This window comes from Neopsephotus bourkii, unplaced genomic scaffold (genome assembly GCF_033783945.1).
Source record: "Neopsephotus bourkii isolate Nb327-2 ecotype Australia unplaced genomic scaffold, CSIRO-AGI_Nbou_v1 NB_887, whole genome shotgun sequence".
Taxonomy (NCBI): domain Eukaryota; kingdom Metazoa; phylum Chordata; class Aves; order Psittaciformes; family Psittacidae; genus Neopsephotus; species Neopsephotus bourkii.
In genome coordinates, this window is record NW_026901381.1 from 3,413,607 (window position 1) to 3,434,641 (window position 21,035).

Sequence of the window (21,035 nt, forward strand, 5' to 3'; positions counted from 1 at the left end):
CCTTGTCCCCACCAGGGTTTCCCACTGCTGCCCAGTGCCACAGAGCTCAACATCTCCTGTAATCGTATCCAACTTCCTCAGCTACAGGCACCCCCTCAGGGACACCTTCATTCGTGCGAGGAGAGCGAGGCATGGCTAAGATCAGCAATAGGAACGGCACAGACCCGTGTTTCCTCCCTATATAATTAGCAGATATAAAAGCTGTGCCATCTACCGGCGTGCAACATGAAACACTGCTCCCACCACAGCTCCTGGGAAGTTGCTGCTAACAGCAGCTCTTTGTGTACAGCCGAGGTGAGATTCCAGCTCGCACCTCTTCCAAGTGATGCACACAAGCAGCAAACACAGGGCAGCCGAAGATGATGGCTCGTTTTGCAGCACCAAAGGCGGGTGATGGGCAGCAGACAGGCAGCCCTGCTGCTGTTCACAGGAGCCCGCTGTGACCATCCCACTCCTAAAGAGTTGTTCACTCCCAGCTCTATAAGGAATTCTGCTAAGGAATTACCAGCTTTACTTCCATGTCTGCAGGAAGCCCCCACCATTTAACCTGAATTCCCTTTATAATGCTTAGCTGGGGGCAGCTCCGGCTGCCAGCTCCCCCAGCTAACCCAGTTCCAGCCCCACACATCCCAGTTCCAGCCCCAGCTCTGCAAGCACCATGGGGCAGGCAGGCAGGCACACGGTTAAACATTCCTGCTCACATCCCTTCCATCTTGCTTTCGCTTCAGATTGTGCCTATGTACGCTGACAGATTTTTCATCACAAAGCTGTATTAAGCTGCTTTTTAATTGCATTTTGAGCGACCCCAGGGCCAGCAGGCAGAAAGAAGGGCACTTTATTTCTTCCAAGGAACATTATTTGTATTGTAGAGGCAGGAATGGTTTTCATTAATCCCCAGCAAGCAGACAGCTTCCATGCAGCACAGTGGCTGCAGGGACGGCTGGTCCAGAGGACCGGCATGATTCGAGCATCCACTGGAATACCACAGGCCCCCAACAAGTCCTCTTCAAAGAGGAGATCACAGGCTTTGGCACTAAACTTGCATTAAATTGATACAATCTCTTTAATGTTATCTCTGGCTCCTTATCACATTTGTATGTGCAATTTACATTCTTGTCTTTTTTTAAATTAAGATTTGCCAGATCCTTATCACAGATATTTTACACATTGTTGTAGTGTCACTCAAACGTTTAATGGACATCAGCTGCTCTGGGAATATATAATAGCTCCTTGCTATGGCGTAGGGCTGGATGCTGATGGCTTTCAGGCTCACCCCATTAAAGCCTCAGGGGTTGAAAAGCAAAGCTATGGGGAGCAGGAAGCACAGTCCCCACTGGACAGCACACTACAAGAGAGGGAGCACGCTCAGGAGCCAGCTCTGGTGTAACAGCACTGCAGCACTTGCCCAGAGTCAACCAAAATGCTTACTTACTACACACACCATCGTCATGACCGCCTCCTGCTCTTCACCTGCAGCCACCCCTGCCATCAAGTCACGGGACACTCATGCAGAGACCTAAGAGAAACTGTGCCCAAGCTGAAACGAGACTTGCCAAACCCATTTGCTTTAGGAAAAGGCAGCGGGATTTGAGGAGAGCTTTTGAGACAAAAAGCTTCATGCGAGTCCATTAACCTCCAGGACCAAACCTCCACCCCCTCAATCATTAGAGTCTTTAACTTCACTACTTGTCTGTAAACAGAGCTATGCAAGTAATTGATTTTTAGTTCAACGAGGGGATGAAACCCTTAAAAAACCATAATCCTCAATCTACCTGAATTGAATTCAGAATGATTCAGTTTTTCAGGCGAGGTCCATTATTCCTATTCAAGAGCCTTCCATCCCTGATGATGCATTTCCAACAGTCAGAGGGAAAGAACACGAAATAAGAGAATAAATTGGTGGGAGCCTTTCCTGCTCAAGATTTTGGGCTTCAGAGAGCCCACCGAGGATGTACAGCAACGTGGAGGGCAGGGGCTGAGCTCTCAAGGACTAAGAGCAGATTTCTAAGCATAGAGGTACACACTCCCTGCAAAACCAGGGCAATCCTGGGGGAATAAAGATCCTCTCCCACCAGGCACAGATTACAAAGCCACAGGACAGGGCGCAGAAACAACTCCAGCCTCCACACTGCCACGGAAATGCATTTTCTCATGCCAAAATTAACCAAGGAAATTCAAATAAATCATCTTTTTTTTCAGGGACATGGTTTGTTTTCCATCGCTATCGTTGCAAACACATCTTCCCAACCATGTTTAAAGGTTGTTTTGTAAAGAATTAAATGGCAATTGTCTTCCCTAGCACAAATTCCCTCAGAGACCCTCTCCTCTACTGCATCACTAACCATTCTTATATCTATAGAGATGAGTTAGTCTTACCCATCTTCTTTTACCCTTTCAGCCATCCCCAAGTGCATCCCCTTAGTGCACAGAATAAGGCAGCCCTGCCATGCTTCAGGAGCTTGAGAGGGTAAGGATCAAGCTGACATATCTGAGCTTTGCGACAGCTAAGAACTACAACTGCTGCAAAGCCCTTGCCAACACTAATGGCCTTAGTTACCTCTACGAGTGTTCTTCCTGTGCTGAAGAAACCAGGAAAAACTGGAAAACAACATGCACACTGCTGTCAAACACACAACGCGGTTTTAGGAAGGGAAGTAAGACACCCTTTAAGGAGTATTTCATCCTTCCCTTCACTTGGTATCAGAGGTCTCCGAGTTGCTCCCACTGCAGGGTGCAGAGTGCACAAGACAAGGCGTGCACAGTGATTAAACCCTCAAAGAAAGGTTAGCTCCCATTAGAAGGGGTTCATAGCCTTCCTTCCTGTGTGTGCAAAGCAGCCCAGCAGCACACACTGAGCCAGGGCAAGCTCTGCTGAGGCTAAAAGCCCAGCTAATGCTCCCAGCACTGCTGTGTGACCTGAGCCCATGAACCTCAGCCCTGGCTGCAAGGCAGGCACCGGCAGCGTGCTGCAGCTCCCCTTGACGTGCCCGCCTCAGGGATGAGTGCAACACATAGTACCTGCCAAAATCAAGATGCTCTGAGCAGGGAGGAATCCATGAGCCTAAAATGAATCCCTGGGTAAAGGCATCAGGTGCAGAGTTGAGTGTTACAGATCTAGAGTGTGAGAAGCTGTGTAAGCTCACCTCCTGGCTAACGGCTAGCTGCCTGGGACCACAGGGACATCCCAGTGCTCAGGAGGGGGGGGAAGACCACAAACCTGTTTATTTGCACAGGAAAACTAAGATAACTCCAATTGGAGACCTATACTAAGAGACACCAGCTCATTTGCAGAACTGGTTTTGCCTCCTCTTTTGCTCCAGGCCTTGAGAGGGCACCCCAAAAATCCCCCCGAGAGGTCTCTACCCTGAACAGCAACTGTCCAGGCTCCTTACAGCGAGTACCCAAACCCAACAGCCTCAAGCTGCCAAAGGCAAGAGAGGACACAGGTTTCTTGCTCTTTATCAACAGCCACACAAGCCCACAGTGCCTGATGGCTGATGGTCTGCATGCAAGGCTATGGAGACTACCTGAATACTTTATCAAGTCAGCAGCATCGCTTTTCACTCCCCCATCTGTTACTCCAGATGCATCTGTGGTACTGAGCCCATACCCTGTACAGGTGCCCGCAGATGGGATCACCCAACGCAGCAGGAGCCCCGGTGTCCTCACAAACCTCCACTGCTGCAGGGTGCACCAAGCAGCTTACAGAGCTGTAAAGCCCATTGGGCTGGGCTGCTGCCAAGCGTTCATGGGAGAAGAAAGGGAAACCTTCAACATAATCTGCATGGAAGTGCAGGAAGCCCTAAATCGTGTTAGTGCTATTAAGAAAGCTGGTTACATCGCTTGGCAAACTGGCCCAATACAGTTTTGATAGACTTGTTACAAACATCTGATTGTCCCTGATTAGATTAGACAATAAACCCCTGTCCTGCTGTGTGGCCATTGTGTGCTTCCCCTCTGCAATCTGTGAATTAAAATCCCAGACCTGGGAGATTGGATTCAAATTGGATTAATGGAGGAGGTCCAGCACAAGAACAAGTCGCAAGGCAGGAGAAGACACATACACATGACTGAATAAATACATACATACATGAATACATAGGGACAGGCAGCCAGGGCCTGATTAGGAGCAAATTAAAAACAGAATTAAGAACAAAAGGCACCAACCAATTTGCAAAGCAGCAGGAAGAGGGATGGATTTGTCACTGTGAATTAAGCACAGAGATCATACCCTTAAACGTTTTGTACTTCAGCATGCACAAGGCTAATGTTGGTTGTGGTCCTTCCTCCAGGAATGGAATTGCTCCTGTTCATGGCCATGTGGCTGGAACAGGGCTGGTATGCACAGGGGAATGAAGCCCCCCATCCCACCACAGGCTGCATCTGAGCTCACCTGAACTACATTTATTCCCTCTTTCCTCCCCCATTTTGCTGTCCAGATGAGATGGGTGCCATACCCCTTAGCTTGGACACTGGGCTGGGACCCAGCAGGCCAGGGAGCGACCACTTCTGGTCTTCTGCCATGGCCAGAAATCCCCCAGCAGCTGAAATCCAGGGCCATAGGTCACACCAGAGCCATGTGTGCAGCACTGCATGGTGCCACCCAACCTGAACCCCCATGCAGTGCAGCTCAGGAAGGGCTCTGTCTCCTGTCCTGGGGTCCGCCTAGTTAAACACACCAACGACTTGGGCAGTGAGTGCCTGGCAGAACTTGTTTTAGGTAGCTCGGCAGGGCAGCGAGGTGGCAACGGGACCTTAAACTGCCAGCAGCAGAGGAGACACCCAGTTGGAGCCCAGCTCCTGCTGAATGCTGACCCCCTTCACTGCCTGCCCTGCCCACCACGTGCCACCAAGACCAGCAAAGGAGACAAGACAAAGCTGCTGTGCCTGCACTGCTGATCCCCTACCAGCCCATGCCACGACCGAGGTCAGTGGGGAGATGCTCTGAACTGGGCTGAGAGATGCTTTGCTGCATGCCAGTTTTTGCAGCTCTTTAGACAAATGAAACCTTTTATTGTCCCTATCAGGGAGCAGAAGAGCCGATAAACACTCTGTTCACCACATACCTGCAAGGGAAATCTCAGGGCTATCAGAATTGTTAAAGGGATAAACCTGTCCAGTTAAATCTCCTCTGCACTCATGATATATGCTTGTGCCAGGCATAAATAGAGCTTGGAACCTGTCCCAGCTGAGCAGTAATGCACTGAGCACTGAGCCGGGACTAAAAGCACAACCGGCCTGAGCTCCTACCCCGCTGACCAGCTCTCACCCCCAAGGAGCTGGCTTGCTAAGTACTTTGTGGTAATGCACCAAACTCCCACCTCACCTCCATCTGAGGATCCTGAAGCATAGCCAAGTACTGACTGCACTGGCACATCAGAAGGAACATGCAAGGAAAAAATGCCAGTTAAGTGGGAAAACCCCAAATGAGGGCAGGTGATAGAAATCAGATTCAAAACTGAGAAGTTTGGTTAAGGGAGAATAAAACCCCAAGCTTTAGTTATTTCCAGATCAATCATCTTTGCTGTGCACTAAATCCCAGCTCTTCCAGCCACCATCCCTTAGGATCCAAGGTAAAGGAAGATGGGAATACCAGACGCCTACAGCCATGTTCAGGCTTTGTAGGCACAGGAAACCCAGAGAGTCATCCCTGCAGCATGCTTTCAAAACACAGAAAATACCCAGTCTTGTCCTTTGAATTCGTTTTTCTGTCAAAAGAAGACATCTAATGCCAAGTGCAGGGTTTCCTACAGGAAAATCTGAAAGCCTTCAGTGAACTGCATTGTGAGCTTCTACACCTTAGCTGAAGGAACAGGAGCCTTGAACCCTTCTAACAAAGCCCTCCTTTCCGCCGAATGCTTATTCCACACTGGAGCCAAACCCATAGCAACAAAAATCAGAGAACCACAGAATGCTGGAAAGGGCCTTAAGATGATCCAGTTCCAACCCCCCTGCCATGGGCAGGGCCACCTTGCTCTAAACCATCTCACCCAAGGCCTCGTCCAACCTGGCCTTGAACACTGCCGGGGATGGAGCATTCACAACCTCCCTGGGCAACCCATTCCAGTGCCTCACCACCCTAACAGGAAAGAATTTCCTCCTTATATCCAATCTAAACTGCCCCTGTTTAAGTTTGAACCCAAAATATGCAGTTAAATTCCACAACAGCAGAATAAACAAACCCCACAAACTTTAACTACTGGTAAGTGCTGTTAGCTCTCTCATCACCAGAGTCATGTGAGGTGCACCAAACCTGCCACACATACACCTATGTAAAACACACACATGTACAATACACAGTATAAATTCTCGCTGCACTCCTGCTCAACACATGGCACTGCACACAGCTGAGCCTCACTGGGAACACACCAAACTTCACCTTAACCCAAAAGATTTTGCTGTGATGTACAATATGCAAAACTAAACCAGCTCTTTGGAAACGGTACCTGCCCAGCCATGTCACCAGTGTCCCACGGGGGCAATGCCAGAGCCTGCAGGCATTCATAGCATGTTTTATGGATCAGGAGGCCTCTTCTTAGAGATGGGGAAGACCACCAGCACAGACAGCAGTCTTTAAGCTGGTCACGGTGTATGAACAGCTCACCTCAGGGCATAACCCACTCAGGAACTGTGGGATGTGCTGCTCTCAGAAGGCAAAGCAAATTGTCTGTGGTTAAGTATGTGAAGGACGGAGCAGTCAGCATCCAAAAGCAGCCTTTGCAAGAACCGCATAAAAAGTAGAAACAAGCCTAAAACATACCTTAGGAGCTAAAATTCCCATATCTCAGCCTCCTCTTCCACCAAATCACAACTCCCTTCCCCCCTGCCTGCAAAGCTTCAGGCAAGGACAGACTCGGAAGCATCACTCACGCACTTCCCCTGCTATTATAAAAGAATCAGGTCTGGAGTGCCTGAGGCCTGAAGGAGAGGGGGAAATACCCTCCTTGATCCTGCACCACCAGCAGTGACCTCCACCTGGGCTCCCAGCACCTTTTCACTGCAGAGGTGCTTTTGCAGCCACAGAAGACTCTCCTGAGGTGCTGAGCTTGCACAGCAGAAGTGGCACAGCAACCCCTGAGGCACAATTCCCAAAGTCTTTCATCACCTCAGCAGCCCCTCTGCCACTCCCTTGCTTTGATCCATGCGTTTGGCATTGCCAGCACAGGTGAGGAAGCAGGGCTGGGCTGCCAAGACCTCCTTGATGGCTGCAAGCAGCAGAGCTGGGGCAATCAGGGACACAGTGTGGTATGAAGAAACAACCCTGGTCTACTTGCAGAGCACAGGGTGGGAATGGCAACAGCACAGGCAAAGGAAGAAGAGATTCCCTTGTGGATAGTGAAGGCAAGGAACTGGATCTGATGGCAAGGGAGGCTCCTTCCAATGCTTTTTACCTTTGCTACTTCCTTTCCCCTCAACGGAGAACGTTCTACTGCTCATCTTCACCAACTCCACCAAACAGCCACTGAGGCTCTCTCTGCAGGTGAGTTGGGGAATCCTAGAAAGGCTACACAGAAAGAAAAGGGAAGAGAGAAAAATGCCCCTTGGGTTTGGGAATCCAAAGACAGAAGTTGCCTGCGCCCACTCCCAGGTGATGGCTTTGATTTGGTTCATTCAGTGCCCCACCAGCATTGAACTCCAACATCTGGTCTCCTAAACAAGCTCACCCAAGAAGCCTTAGCCTGCACATGTCCCTCTGGGCACATAAAAAGGCAAGCAGGGGTCTGAACATACTAAAGGATTGAAGAAGAAACAAGAACTTTAAGTTAGAAAAGTAGCAAAGAATCTGTTTGGTAGCCAACAAACCTGTTGAGGTCCAGTCTCAGGTGGCGCTGAGCCACAGGCCAGCCAGCTGCGATTCCCAGCACAGAAAACACAATGGGGATTTGTGATGTGGCAACCTGCCACCTTGTTCCTTTTCACACATGAGGGAAGATGCCTGTCTCTTAGCCCTAACAAGGGCAAGCTCAAGAGCATGGACAAGAGCAGTCCCTTAAAGCACCTGGTTGGGAATGTATGTCCTGTTTTCTTACACCTCACCTGTAGCAAGATCTCTGGAACTTCTTCACTATGCAATACACAGGGTAAAAGTTATGTCAGCTCCTTGAGGAGTTACTCCACCTCAGCAATATCTGTTACTTCCACTTCAGATGAGCTGTACTTTTGCTAAACCTTGGGAATAAAAAGCAGCTGGAACTACAGAGCCCAAAGGAGACTGTGGGGGCAGGCTGGAAGCAATGAAATCATCATAGAGAAAAGACACTGGAGGATGCTGGGGAAAAGGGCAGTTAGTGCAAATCCCTGTCAAACAGAGGCCTGGATGGGACAGAGGCACAAGTCCCCTAGGACCCAATGCAGATGCTCTTTTCTAGTGCCAGCTGGAACAGTGCGGATTGCAAAAGATCTTCCTAGTTTTTCTGTCCCATGATGGACTGTCATCAGATATGATGGTCTGGAACAAAGAAGGAGGGACAGCATCCAAATAACCAGCCCCTTGTAGATGACTTCTTTTAGGAAGCAGTTGTTCTCTCTGTACTCACACATACCCAGATCTGACTCCAGCACTCTGAAGTGCACATGGGAAATTAGTGTCCTGCTAGTGCCAGACCTGTGCCATGAGGCTTCACCAGGGCTGCCAGGGCCAGACAGATGAGTTTGGTTTCTTGTGCTTGATTTCTGCTTCTTAGAAATGCAACACACAAGGCAAGATACTGTGTATTATTAATGAATGCTCTGCACACAGTTTAACTTTAATAAAGACATATTAATATTTTCACTTCAAAACAAACAGGCTCTTTGATGACTGGATTGAATCACCACCTAATCAGAACGGCACTCTTGAACTAGGCATGCATCACGTGTGCCCAAAGGCTGGCTGGCACCTTCCTACAAAGCCCCAAAGCACAGGCAACATCCCTTCTCTCTCCTGCAGCAAGGGAGGCAAGGATGCCTCTTCTCCATAGAGTGAGCACATGAGTGACCTGGCAATTCATACATCAAGGAGAGGCTCCGTTTCTCCCTCCTCACCTGCCCTGGCTGATACATGGAGTTCCACCTGACTCAGATGCTGAAAAATACATTTCAAGAAGTCATCATCACTGTTGTGAGTCATGAGAGAAGGGGAGGAAATGACTCCAGGAGGGATGATTCAACTAAGGCGAGAGCTGAGGCAGAAGAAAACACAGGCTGGAGAGTGGAAGAAGCTGTGGGAGCCCCACTGCTTCCAGGAGCTTAGCACAATGTGGAAGAAATTCAGAAGATCCAATTTCTCCTCCCCCATCAACTTCCCCGTTTCCAGATCTCGTTGGCAGTACCACCAATCCCGCATGGCAAGAATCTATGTGCAAGCTGGATGTAAGGAACTGCTCCATCCAGAAACTGCACCCTGAGGGAGTCCTCTTGAAAGGACTAAGCCAGGTCAATGGATCATTGTTCCCCAAGTGCTCATTATCTAACCAGCACTGCCAGAATCGCTCCTTTGTGTCAGGTCCAGCATCAGCCGAGCCCTTAACAACACATCAACCAGTCCTGCCCAAACCCAACAGCAAGTACAGCTCCTGTGCACGAAGCCCCTCTGCAGTGGGGAGGATATCTCTGTCTCTCCAGGAAGGCAATTACTTGTCTCTTCCCCATCAGTAGAAAATGCCATAGCAGAGCACAGGCCTGCTGTCACCTTGCTCCACTACAGATAAGATGAATTCATTTTAAAAGGAGCATTATAAAACAGGATGGTAGATTGGAAATGTGTGAACCCACAAGGGCAACTCACACCCAGAGTCACAGGATTCAAGCACCAGGCACTGGCACAAACACTGCAGCACATCCTCCCCTCAATGGGAAAACCCCCACTTGTCTGAAACAAGCCCATGAGCTGTTGCAGGGCCACTGCTCCCATTCCCCACCCCTCAGTTAAATGAGCGGGTCAAACTTGCTGCCAGGCTTTTGCTGTCACTTGTACACTTATTGCAGAACCTTCAGGTGCTCCCATGATGGTGGGAGGAGATAAAGAGCAAGACAACTCCTGTAGTAGATCCTCCTGTGATATGCTCTCACCTCACACCCCAGACACATTCCATATGAATATGTAACTGCAGGATGCAGTTCCCAGTAAAGGCCACACAACCACTGCAATTACTTTGAAGCTGAGATCATAATGCTACACAGCATCAACCCTCTTCTTTAAACTGATCATATCTGTCTAAGGACTGGCACCAGGGCCATCACCTTACCTTTAAAGCACGGACTTTCTTGGCCAAGAGGCTCTCAATGTCCCCTGCGACCTTCTCCACCAATTTCCTGGGCACATTCTCCTTGATTTCAAAGAGGTTTCTATTCTCATTGTAGATCTAAGAAGGGAAACAAGAGAAAGAAAGACTGTCAATATTAGAGAGAAGTACAGCAGTGTTCCCACAGAAAAGCCTATCCTCTAACAGAGAATTTTAGCAACATGGATTAAGGAACAATATAAGCTTTGGAAATGAGTGGAGCAAGGAAGAAAGGCTTTGCAACCAGGGCAAAAAAAAGGCATTTGACCTGCTGCCCACACCACTGGTTTATAGCTGCTTTCCCTCACACTTGCAGGCTGTAAGCATCCCCCCTCTCGCTCAAAAGCTGAGCTGCCCATCACACTGCGCACCCCTCTGCCTCTGCTGAGCCACACCAGCAGCACAGGCAGAGCCCCCACGCTCCCCCTCTGCTCTCCCTCACCCTAAGGCAGTTGAAGCCCACCAACTGCTCGCTCATCCCCTCCCTGCTTGCTGAATCCCACAAGCACAAGCCCAGCTCCCTGCCTGCCCCCAGCCCCCCTGTGCTGCCAGCAGGGATCCTCAGGTGTGGAGCACACCACTGTGTCCACATAGAATAGAATAGAATGGTTAGGGTTGGAAAGGACCTGAAGATCACCCAGTTCCAACCCCCCTGCCATGGGCGGGGACACCCCACACTAAACCATCTCACCCAAGGTTCCGTCCAGCCTGGCCTTGAACACTGCCAGGGATGGAGCATTCACAGCCTCCCTGGGCAACCCATTCCAGTGCCTCACCACCCTCCCAGTAAAGAACTTCCTCCTTATATCCAATCTAAACTTACCCTGTTTAAGTTTTAACCCGTTACCCCTTGTCCTATCACATACATCATCATTCCATCCCAGCTCTACTCCAGGCAACTGTTGGGGTTTTTTTTGCCCCCCAAAAGCCCCAAGGGATGACCTGCCCTGCCTGCCACATGGTGACCACCACCTCCATCAGTGGGGTGCCATGCAAAAGGCTCAGAAGTTTTCAGCCAACCTTTGCCCAAGGGCTTCACCCGAATCATTTGGGTCCTCAACCCACCCATGCTTCACGCCAATTCAGCAACTCCTGTCTTATTACAGGTCATCGTTATGTGAGTGGAGCGACTCCAGAAAGGATGCTTTAGTAAGAGAACACGTTTTAGAGGCATCCTAAGGCTCCAGGAGAAACAATTTCTATGTGTTCTTCATATCAGAGCTCCATCACACCAAAAAGCACATATTGCCAATAGCAAAACTTCCTGTGCTAGGGAAAAACGCCCCACATGGGCACAGAAGGGGTTAAGGCGAGGAAAGCTCCACACAAAGCAATATTCTAACATACTCTATTTTTTTTCCTCTTTGGTAAGTAACAGCATAACAGAATAATGTGTTTGGAAGACGTGCACTACCTCCAGCTGAGCAGCGGCAATTAGGGAAGCAAAGAGGAGCAATCTCAAGGAGAAAGCTTTGGGTAAGGAGGGAGTCCTGACATTAGTATTTCTATTATGAAAGAGAAAATTAGTTCCTATTGGTTACGGGTACAAACAGTGCCTTGTCCACAAGGGAAGAGGAAGAAACCAGGAGATGCTCCTCCAGCCTCTCTGCGGCTGCAGAGCTCTGCAGTCTTCCTGGCTGAGCAGTTCATCAGCCTTAATTAGAAGGATCCAACAAGAATTAACAGTGACCATACGTGCACAAGACCGTACCAGACAGGCAGGGGAATGGATGGGAGTGCTCCAGGCAACGCAGACAGCTTCGCACTCTCCACTGCAGCGTTTTGGTTTGGGTTGCTCAGAATTTGGCTGGGGTTTACTTATCTAAGGTGACGTTTCCCATATTGGGAGGATTTTCTGGCCAAAGACATCCCAAACGTTCCTCAGTGATGGCAAAGGCCCTTAGTTCCCTCCAGGTTAGGAAGCCTCTCTCATTGAGATTCCTCTGTGATCCAGTGCTCTGGGACCTGGGTTTGAAATTTGTAAGAGCAGGGACCTGGGAGTCAAGAGACCGCTGCTCTGATTCCATGTGGAATCATGGAATTCTCACATTCAGCTACAGTGGCACCCCAGGGAGAAGGGGGGTGCAAGTTGCATGCTCTTGGTAGTCTGGGTTTTTACTCTGCAATCCCTTTGCAAACAGAGCCCATCCCCTCACAGTCCACACTGGCAGGCAGGTGAGGGGAGGCAATGCAGGAACATGAGAGTGAAGCAATCACAGAATCAATAGGGTTGGAAAAGCCCTTTAAGCTCATCCAGTCCAGCCCTTACCCTAGCACTGCCAAGGCCACCACTAAACCATGTCACTAAGAGCCTTGACCACATGGTTTGTGAACACTTCCAGGGATGGTGACTCCAGCCCTGTCCTGGGCAGCCTGTTCCTGCCTGAGCACCCTTCCAGTAAAGAAATTGCTCCTAATATCCGGTGCAAACACCCCTGGCACAGCAAGAAGCCATTCCCTTTTGTCCCATCACTTGTTTCTTGGAAGAAGAGAACAGCCATCTTCTCTTCCCGTCCTCCATCCATGCTGAAACAAGAAGTAAGGCCCTTGCATCAGCCCTGCTCAATGTGGTTGGCAAACTTGAAGTTACTGCACAGACAGCGCAAGACAACCTGCACCATGGAAAATGTAATTCCAAACACTTGTAAGCATCCTGCAATTATAAACAGCTGAGCAGATGAGCTAAATCAGCTGAGTAGCCTTACTGAAAAGCAGAGCTGGTAACAGTGCCAATTGCCAGTACACATTCACAGCAACCATACAACTGGAGGCAGATCTGATACTGCCTCCAACATCCATTCTCCAAATTCACTTGTTTGCCTTGCTCCTAATGCACAACAAATGATGTTCATCTCTGCTATTAATTCCCCGTGCCTATGTATCCAGGGAGCTGTCAGGGTTCAGAGGAAGCATTTGCCCCTTCCTGGTTCCCCATGGGCATACCCAGCACTATGAAACTGGGCAGCCCAGGAAGGAAAAGGGTGCAGGAATCACTACTCAATGAGCTGCTGCAAGGGGACCCAGCACCTTCCCATGGGTCAAGTTACCTGATGATAAAACAGGAAGGAAAACAACAAACTCTGGGGGAGCTCCCTACAGAGCACCATTAGGAAGTGTGCCTTGGGGCACCACGAGAAAGTGAACGTTGTCTCCTCAGCCCCAGCCTCACTGTCCCGCAGGCCTTGCACAGCAGCAGGATCAGGCTCCAGCCTCCTTGCTCAGGACAAGAGGGAGGACACTGATGGGAGGGCTGGGATGGTGAGGTTCATATGCAACCCAAACCAGCTCCCCTCTCCCCACAGATCCATTCCTCCAGGAAGCAGTGTTTCCCCACAAATCAAGGTATCTGTGGGGCAGCACTCTGCTGTGCTTGCACAGCACCATCTCCATGGCACGACTCCCACCCCACAACAGAAGAACAAGAACAACCACCATAAAGCTGAACCCTCACATGGCATCTGGGCAGGATACAGGCCATTACCACAGCACAAACCCCAGCTGGGTTTTGCCCGTGGCCAAGCCCAGCAGCTCCGATGGGAAAAGCTCCATCTCCTGCTGCAAAGGCACCTGGTCTGGGTAACAGCCACCTTCCAGGAACTATTCTCCCCTGCTGTATGAGTCCAATACACCTGGTTTGGACAGCTGCAGTCCAAACACCAGCCCTTAAGCACAGTGCAAGCCTGGCATGGTTGCAAAAGAGCAGAGTACTCCAGGCAGAACAGAGCACTGCCTCCCTGCACCCAGAGCATCGCACCCAGAGCGGGGAGGCCAAAGACCAACCACTCTTCTACAGGCACGACAGCCATGCCCCGGAGATGGGGCTGTGCCAGGTTGTGCCCTACTAAGGCCACGCACTAAAAAACAAAAGGGTTTTCCCACTTGACATTATTATGGGGGCAGGGAAGGCCTCCGTTGAGGGGGATACTGCAAGCTCCCACAGCCAGGCCCATGCTCACCAGCTTCATACAGTGACCCAGATATGATCTCTGCAAAGGGAACTAGTCAGTACAACTGCTGCAGTAGGATCCCTGCCCTTGGAGGCACTGCTTGCTCAGACACTTATCCAGTGCTACCACTGGGGCTTCAGGAGCTGTTGGTCTCTACCACACAAGCAGAGATCTGGCCCGTTTCAAGTCACATACTGCCTATGGTGAGGTCCTGCCACTTCCCCATGGCTCAGGGTATCATTGAACAGGAACAGGGGGAACCCTTGAGCAGACTTATGTCTTGGGTACACAGAGCAGATCCCTCTGATAAAGAGGGAGCCTAGAGAAGAACTGCCCAGCAAGAGCACTGTGAGATGGTCCAGGCAGATCAAGGAGCACTGTGGCTGGGAAACTGGGAGAAAAAGGAGTGTAAAACCCCAGAGATCCTGCTGGAAGATGGAGACTGCTCAGGGCCACAGGCAGAGAGCAGAGACAGCACAATTCCCATCTCATCCCTGCTGCACCTACTGCTGTTAAATTTCATCGTCTGGTGCTTATAGTTCTTGCAATGATGGTAATCATCGTAGTGTCTGTATCACATTAGGAGGATGTCAGCCTCGGCGCAGCGTCAGGGATAATCAAGCAGGCAGTGGTAGGAGCCATTCCGGCCTCGCTGACAGCCTGCCAGGCCAGCCTGTGCTGCTGCACCACGGTGTGCAGAGCAGATCACACAGCACTGCAGGGATGCGGGGGACAGGGGCTGGTAGAGGGCACGGGGATGGTCTGGTGAAGCAGCCATCATCCAGGAAGGTGCCAGGTCCTGGTTTTCCCTGTCAAGGAGCCAGGAGGGGGGCAGGCAGATGGAAGCAGGCGCAGGTGAGCAGAGGTGCTTTGTAAATCCACCCCACACCAGCTCCCAGATGGATGCCACCAGCCCTGAGGACATGGCTGCATTGGCCATGCTGACCCCTCAGCAGCCATGGGGGCAGGCGGCTGCCCCTTGCCACCCCCTCTGCCTTGTGCTCAGCGAGAGCAGGAGCTCCTGCTGCCTGCGGACGTGCTGGAGTGGGGCAGGAGGCAACAGCTTGACATCCATAACCCCAGCTCCCTGCTGTGCTCCTTCCTCCCACCTACCTAATAAAAAGCAAGCACCCTCCGAGCAGCTCTTCACAGCTCTCCTGCAGCAGCAGGGCAGTGAAACGCGCAGTTTAGCGGCTCCTCAGGGATGGACAGCTATAATTGAAGCAAACAAACCATGGAACTGAGGCCTCCTTCCTTTGCTAAAGAGCCTGCTGAAAGGCAGCAGTACCACAGAGGACATGAGAGGAAGGCAGCCCACGCCACCAGGGATGGAGAGGTGAAGCCCCTCCAGTGCTCCATGTCCAGCACCAGCACCCACATCTCCCCTCCTCTGTGGCAGTGGCATCAGGACTTTTGCTCGCCCAACCCAGGATCATGAGCCTCTACCACTGAGACCTCAGGCCTGCCAGCTCTGAAGCAGACCTGAGACTGCTATGCATAATTTAGCAACCAGACAGGGATAAAGGGCTATGCACAGTTAGCCTGGATTAGGGAAAACCTCTCCTGGCCTGGAAAGCTGCTTTTAGTCTTCAGCAACCCAAACCCTTGTACAAGAAGCTCTCGGAGCCACAGAGCTGCCTGGCTGCCTGCAGAGAGTGAATCTTCTGCAGGGTAATTCAGTACCACCCAGCTCCCAGTTCAGACTTCTCCTTCAGATAAAGTGCTGTAAGAATAAATCACGGAAAACATGAGGTCTCCACCAGGATGGGAGCTCTGCCCAGGCACTCTGCGCACTCACAGCCACTTGGATGGTGTGGGACTCACTGCCAGGTCAGGGCATAAGCCCAGCACAGGCTGCTATACTAGTGTGTATGAGGGAGAGAAGGCTACAGCACCTCAGACAGGTACCTAAGTGCATTCAGAGATCACACGATCGCTAAAAATACACACTTGTACACTAAAGCAGAAAAAACCCCAACCCCCCCCAATCTGATCCTTGATTCTGGCTGCTGTCCTGGTTACGTGGACATAGTAAAAGCTTTTGTCAGGGAAACAGTATGTTTTAAAAGGTACCTGAACTGTTTCCTTGAGGATATATGCAGAAGAGTTTAATCAGTTTAAGTCACGACCATGCAGAACAGCTGTACTTCAGATCAGCATCATTAAAATTGCACCTAAACACCCTAGGTGCACCCATGGGGGGATGCTGTCACAGATAAAGATGTGCTATTCCATGGTTCAGCTTTATACTACCAGAACAGTGCCTCCACACACTGGATCACACTGGGCTTACCCCAGTGTCACTAAGAGAATTAAATTATGTTGTACTGAAGCAAAGGACAGGTCAGATCAACAGCTGCATTGACACAGCAGTGCAAACCCTTCCGCATGAGGCTCTCCCAGAAATACATGCTTGATGTATATTGGGTCAACGGAACTCAATTTCCCACTGGTTCACCTATAAGCAAGGATGAAAATCAATTTTGGAATGGATCACCAGTTTAACCGAGAGAGGCTCAAGTGCTCTCTTGGGCAGCCGGGGACACGCTCTGCTGAAGCACTGTGCTGGAGCCACCAGGACAATGCAGGGCTCGGGAAGAAGAAAGAGGACGATGAAGGGCTCAAAGGAGAGGGAGGGGGAATGGGGAAGGGAGCCCAGGGGGGGTTTGTGCTTTGACTGATGGCTTCAGAGCGCACACGAACTAGATGAATGAGAGAAGATGATGAAAATGGTTAGGGAAAGAGAAAGCAAGAAACTTCTCTGCTTCTCAGATCAGCCTTGGACTCTGTGGCTGCAGCTCTGCCTTCCCTGCAGTTGCTGGACAGACTAAACCTCTGTTTTCTTTTCTTGTGCTGCTTCTCTCCAAGGCTAAATGTTTTGGACAATGGAAGTACAAGAGCTAATACAGACCCAAAATGGGATCTCACTGGGCTCAATTTCCCCAGCAGCAAGGAGGGAGGATGAGGAAGGAACCAGCACCGCTATGAGAGAAGATGGAAAGCATTTCACCCAGCCTCTTTGGTGACAGTGCTAGGGGAGGGAGGCTGCAGCCAGGCAAAGGCTGCTCCCCATTCCCTGCAAGCACATCCCGAGCACACACACAGCTCCCTTGCTCCCTCTGCACTGAGCCATGCAAGACTCCCGGACCCTCAGAGGTTTGACTATACATAAATAACCATGCCTCTTTCCCAGAACAGCTTTATCTTCTGTGCCAGAAAAGCTGCTTCTTCTTGTAGGAAGGGCTGTGGAAAAAGGCTTGCACTGTGCAGCCTCGAACACTGAAGCTCGCAGACACACTTTGCAGGCTTTCCTTCTAACTACACAAGGACAAGAGTAACAATTACCTTGCACTGCCTTTTATTCTTATTGATGGCTGCTACTGGCCAAATTCAGCTCTCAGCTGCAGTGATGGAAATTTGGGCTAGCTCCACTGACATGGAATTAAATGAAATCTCTTATTAGAGCTAGAGCAATTGAAATCTAGGCCAGCATAAGTCAGCACTGTCAACAGTTACCCCTACAGTTTTCTGCCGAGTAATGATCTATTTTAAAGAAATTGAACTTTTAGAAATAGCAACTTGGCAATTATCTCCATTTACCTTCTCATGTGAGTCTGGGGGCTTTCTCTTCTCTTCAGACACTCGTGTTTATAAGCTTTTATCCCTAATCCTGAGCACTGGAAGCCTTTCTGTAAGCATACAGACCTGCTGGAAGCAAGGCTGGAAGAGACCCACTTGTCCAACGCATCCCTCCGGCTCTTGCAGGATCCACCCAACCTGTACTGTTCAAGAGCCCTGCTCTCACTGGTGCTGCAGAGCCCACACCGCTGCTCTGCAGTGTTTTCCTAGCCAGCCTGTTGGCTTCCTGTTCCCTCTGTTGTGGCACAGGCTCACAAAAGTTTGCCTTTTGACCAGAGAATAGGGGGAATAGATCTGCAGACAGCTTTCTTCCATGCATTTCCCTTTCTCCTGGTGGTGCTCCCTAAGCCAGTGTAGTCCAGAAACTGAATCTTTAAGAGAAATATGCCACATACCTGGAGATTTTAATGGAGAGGTGACCCCCTGTGAAGTCCCATCAGCTGAGGTTTTCAACTAAGTCCCACCAGCAAGACTTGAGCAGCAGCACAGACTCCAGCTGGAAACCCAGCCCAAGCTTGTTTTCAGCACAGCTTTGGAGGGGCACAGGAGCAGGACTGATAGGGACCCAGAAAGAACCCATGGGATGTCTCTTGAAGGCAACCTCAGCCTTCAAGATGGAATGCAGTATCATGGATGTGTCATTTCTACCATAACTGTGACAGTTATTCCTAACATGTTGCTCTGACCTGCTTATAAAAGACACCCAGTGATGGAGATTCCTTCAGGAGACAAAATGCTCCAGTACTTCACAACCCTATCTGAAAGCTTTTTATGATGCCTAAACTGAAAATCCCTTGCTGCAATTTGCTCTTGTTGGAAAGCCCCAGAATTGATGCAGAACAGGCACTTCTGCCTCGTGCTGCTGTGCCCCGTTCTATATCTGAAGATTTGTCCTACTTTAGTTTCCACTCTTGTAGACTGAAAAACTCAGATTCAGTTGTTCTTTCCGCACAAGTTAACGCAGTTCCTGAGTTCAAACTACAATTAAGGTGACCATTACAAACGCTGTTGGTAGAGCCTTCATTAGGGTGCCATTCAAACCAGTCTCCACAATACCCAGGCTCAAAGTTGGGCACTTCTGATCAGATGCCCAAACCCAAAACTTTGGGGGAGACAAAAATATAGATCAGGAGTGAGGTGGAGGGAGAAAACAGAGCAAACATGGAGTCCTGAGCATAACAGGGCACACGTTTTCCAATAGCAGGGCAGAGACAGCACAAGAGTGCTCAGACAGGAACTGCAAGCACAGATTGAGGATTTCCGAGATCCCCGCTCCTGATTTGATTGCTGACAAGAGCGGGGCAGCGAGTGGCTGCAGCCTGCCATGGAACACCAGAGCAGGAGGCAAAGATCAGCAGTGATGTGCAATGGCAAAACTGCAGCAGTGGGGCTTCAACGGCATCCATCTGTGCTGTCCAGTCCTTCCCTGTTCCTACACCTTCCTCACCTTCACAACCCCCAAAACATGCGATTATGCCAACGAAAAGCCGCAGTCGTCAGTGAGACGTGGCTGCTAAACCCAGGCTGCTGCTGCAGCTCCCCATTCCAGGCTATTTCTGCACAGGATTTGCTAGCTCGCAGCAAATGCCACATCCAGCCCTGCCAGCCTGCTGAGGAGCCCTTCAAATAAGAGAGAAAATACAGTGGGGACCTCTTAGCAGAGCAGCAAATCCCCCCTGCACCAGCCACCTTCTCAATCAGCTGCTTGTTTAGCTGTGGCTGTGACAGATGAGCAAGGCACAGTGCTATCTGCTGTCACTGGGGCAAGGAGCAGACACGGGCTCATCCTCAGTGGGGAACAGCAGGTAAATGCCCCATGGATCCACCCTTCACTGACCCCATGAGGCTTCCATAATTCACTGGGCTGCAGGAAAATCTGCTCTCTGCTGCACCATCTGCTGCCTTCCCTCCCCCCCAGACCAGCCACTACCTGCTTCATCAGCACTTTTAGGGTTTAGTGATGGTATATTCTCCTCCACCAGCCCCAAGTGGTGCAGCTATGGCTCACAGGCTCTCCTGCCCTCTCCCTGGCATCAGCCACAAATCAGCTTCAGTGCTTGGAATGGTGGTCCTCACCACCAGAGAGGGACCAAGGCATAGAAAAACCTGCTTTGCTAGATACAGCTGATCCACACAACTAATGTAACTCACTAGGAGATGCGTTAGAGGTTTGGGACAGGAACGAAGGGCAAGCTGTTTATTTCCCAGATGGAGCCAGACATATCAGCTTCTGCAAAGCCTGTACATATGGGTTATGACTTTCTGCTCTCCATATGGCCAAAGAGGAGACAGCAGGATGTTCTGCAGTCCTGTTATCACTCGCAATGGCCAATGAACTCTGTGTATGTGCCAGGATCGCAGAGGGGCTGTCCTACAGACAGGGGAGAACTCGGTCCCCAGGTCTCCCCTGCACCTCAGGGCACACTCAGTGCTGACCTGCCTTCATCTCCTCTCTGTGTGGCCCCACTGACCTCCCACTGTGAAAGAATCTATCCCTAATTTGCACAGAGTGTTGTGGAAGCCTTAGGGAAAGGGAGCACAGGAACGCAGCATCAATATTCCACCAGGAGCCCCCAGGGACCCACCGGTGCGTTAAAGCTACTACAAGCAGAAACAAAACTCTTGCACGGCTCAAGCCAGACCCCAAAGCACATCTTGTTCAGCACATTCCATCAGCATTAGGAAACACATATGTGGCCTGTCGTTATGCATCCACAGTAATGGTCCTGCCTTGCATATGAGATAACATAACAAGGGGAGAGCAGGACCAGGGATGGATTCAGATCTACTTGGTGTAAGAAAAGGCTGCATTAAGCATCATGTATGGTGAAGTATTAATCTCCTGCTGTTCCAGCATAAAGTTAATCAGGGACAGAAATTAATCCCTCCTGACAGCATGTTGCCAACTTCTGATTTCAGCCCCATTTGCTTGTAGCTTATCATCAAGGGAATGGGAAATTTGTAGTATGGACAAGCCTGCCACAAGCCTCCTCCTTTGGTGAAGGCTCACACGTGCCAGCCATGGGTTCATATACACTCAAAGCAACACATCTGTGCTCTGCGTGCACGCAGGTACCTTCACATCCATACGGGTTCACCCACTGTTACACAGGTGACACAGCGAGAAGTTACACATATGCTTAAGGCAAAATATATGCTCAACCATCAGCTTTACTCCAAGGCAGTG

The 21,035-nt window shown here is 50.2% G+C and overlaps 1 protein-coding gene across 2 annotated transcripts in view; it reads right to left on the bottom strand.

The window, feature by feature from the left end:
• CACNA2D2 (calcium voltage-gated channel auxiliary subunit alpha2delta 2) overlaps nt 1-21,035 on the bottom strand; it is a 201,859-nt gene that overhangs the window by 110,013 nt on the left and 70,811 nt on the right. For both annotated transcript variants that reach the window (XM_061357268.1, XM_061357269.1), the window contains exon 3: nt 10,227-10,343. In XM_061357268.1, coding sequence (XP_061213252.1) covers nt 10,227-10,343 — 117 coding nt within the window. The remainder of the gene's footprint in view (nt 1-10,226; nt 10,344-21,035) is intronic.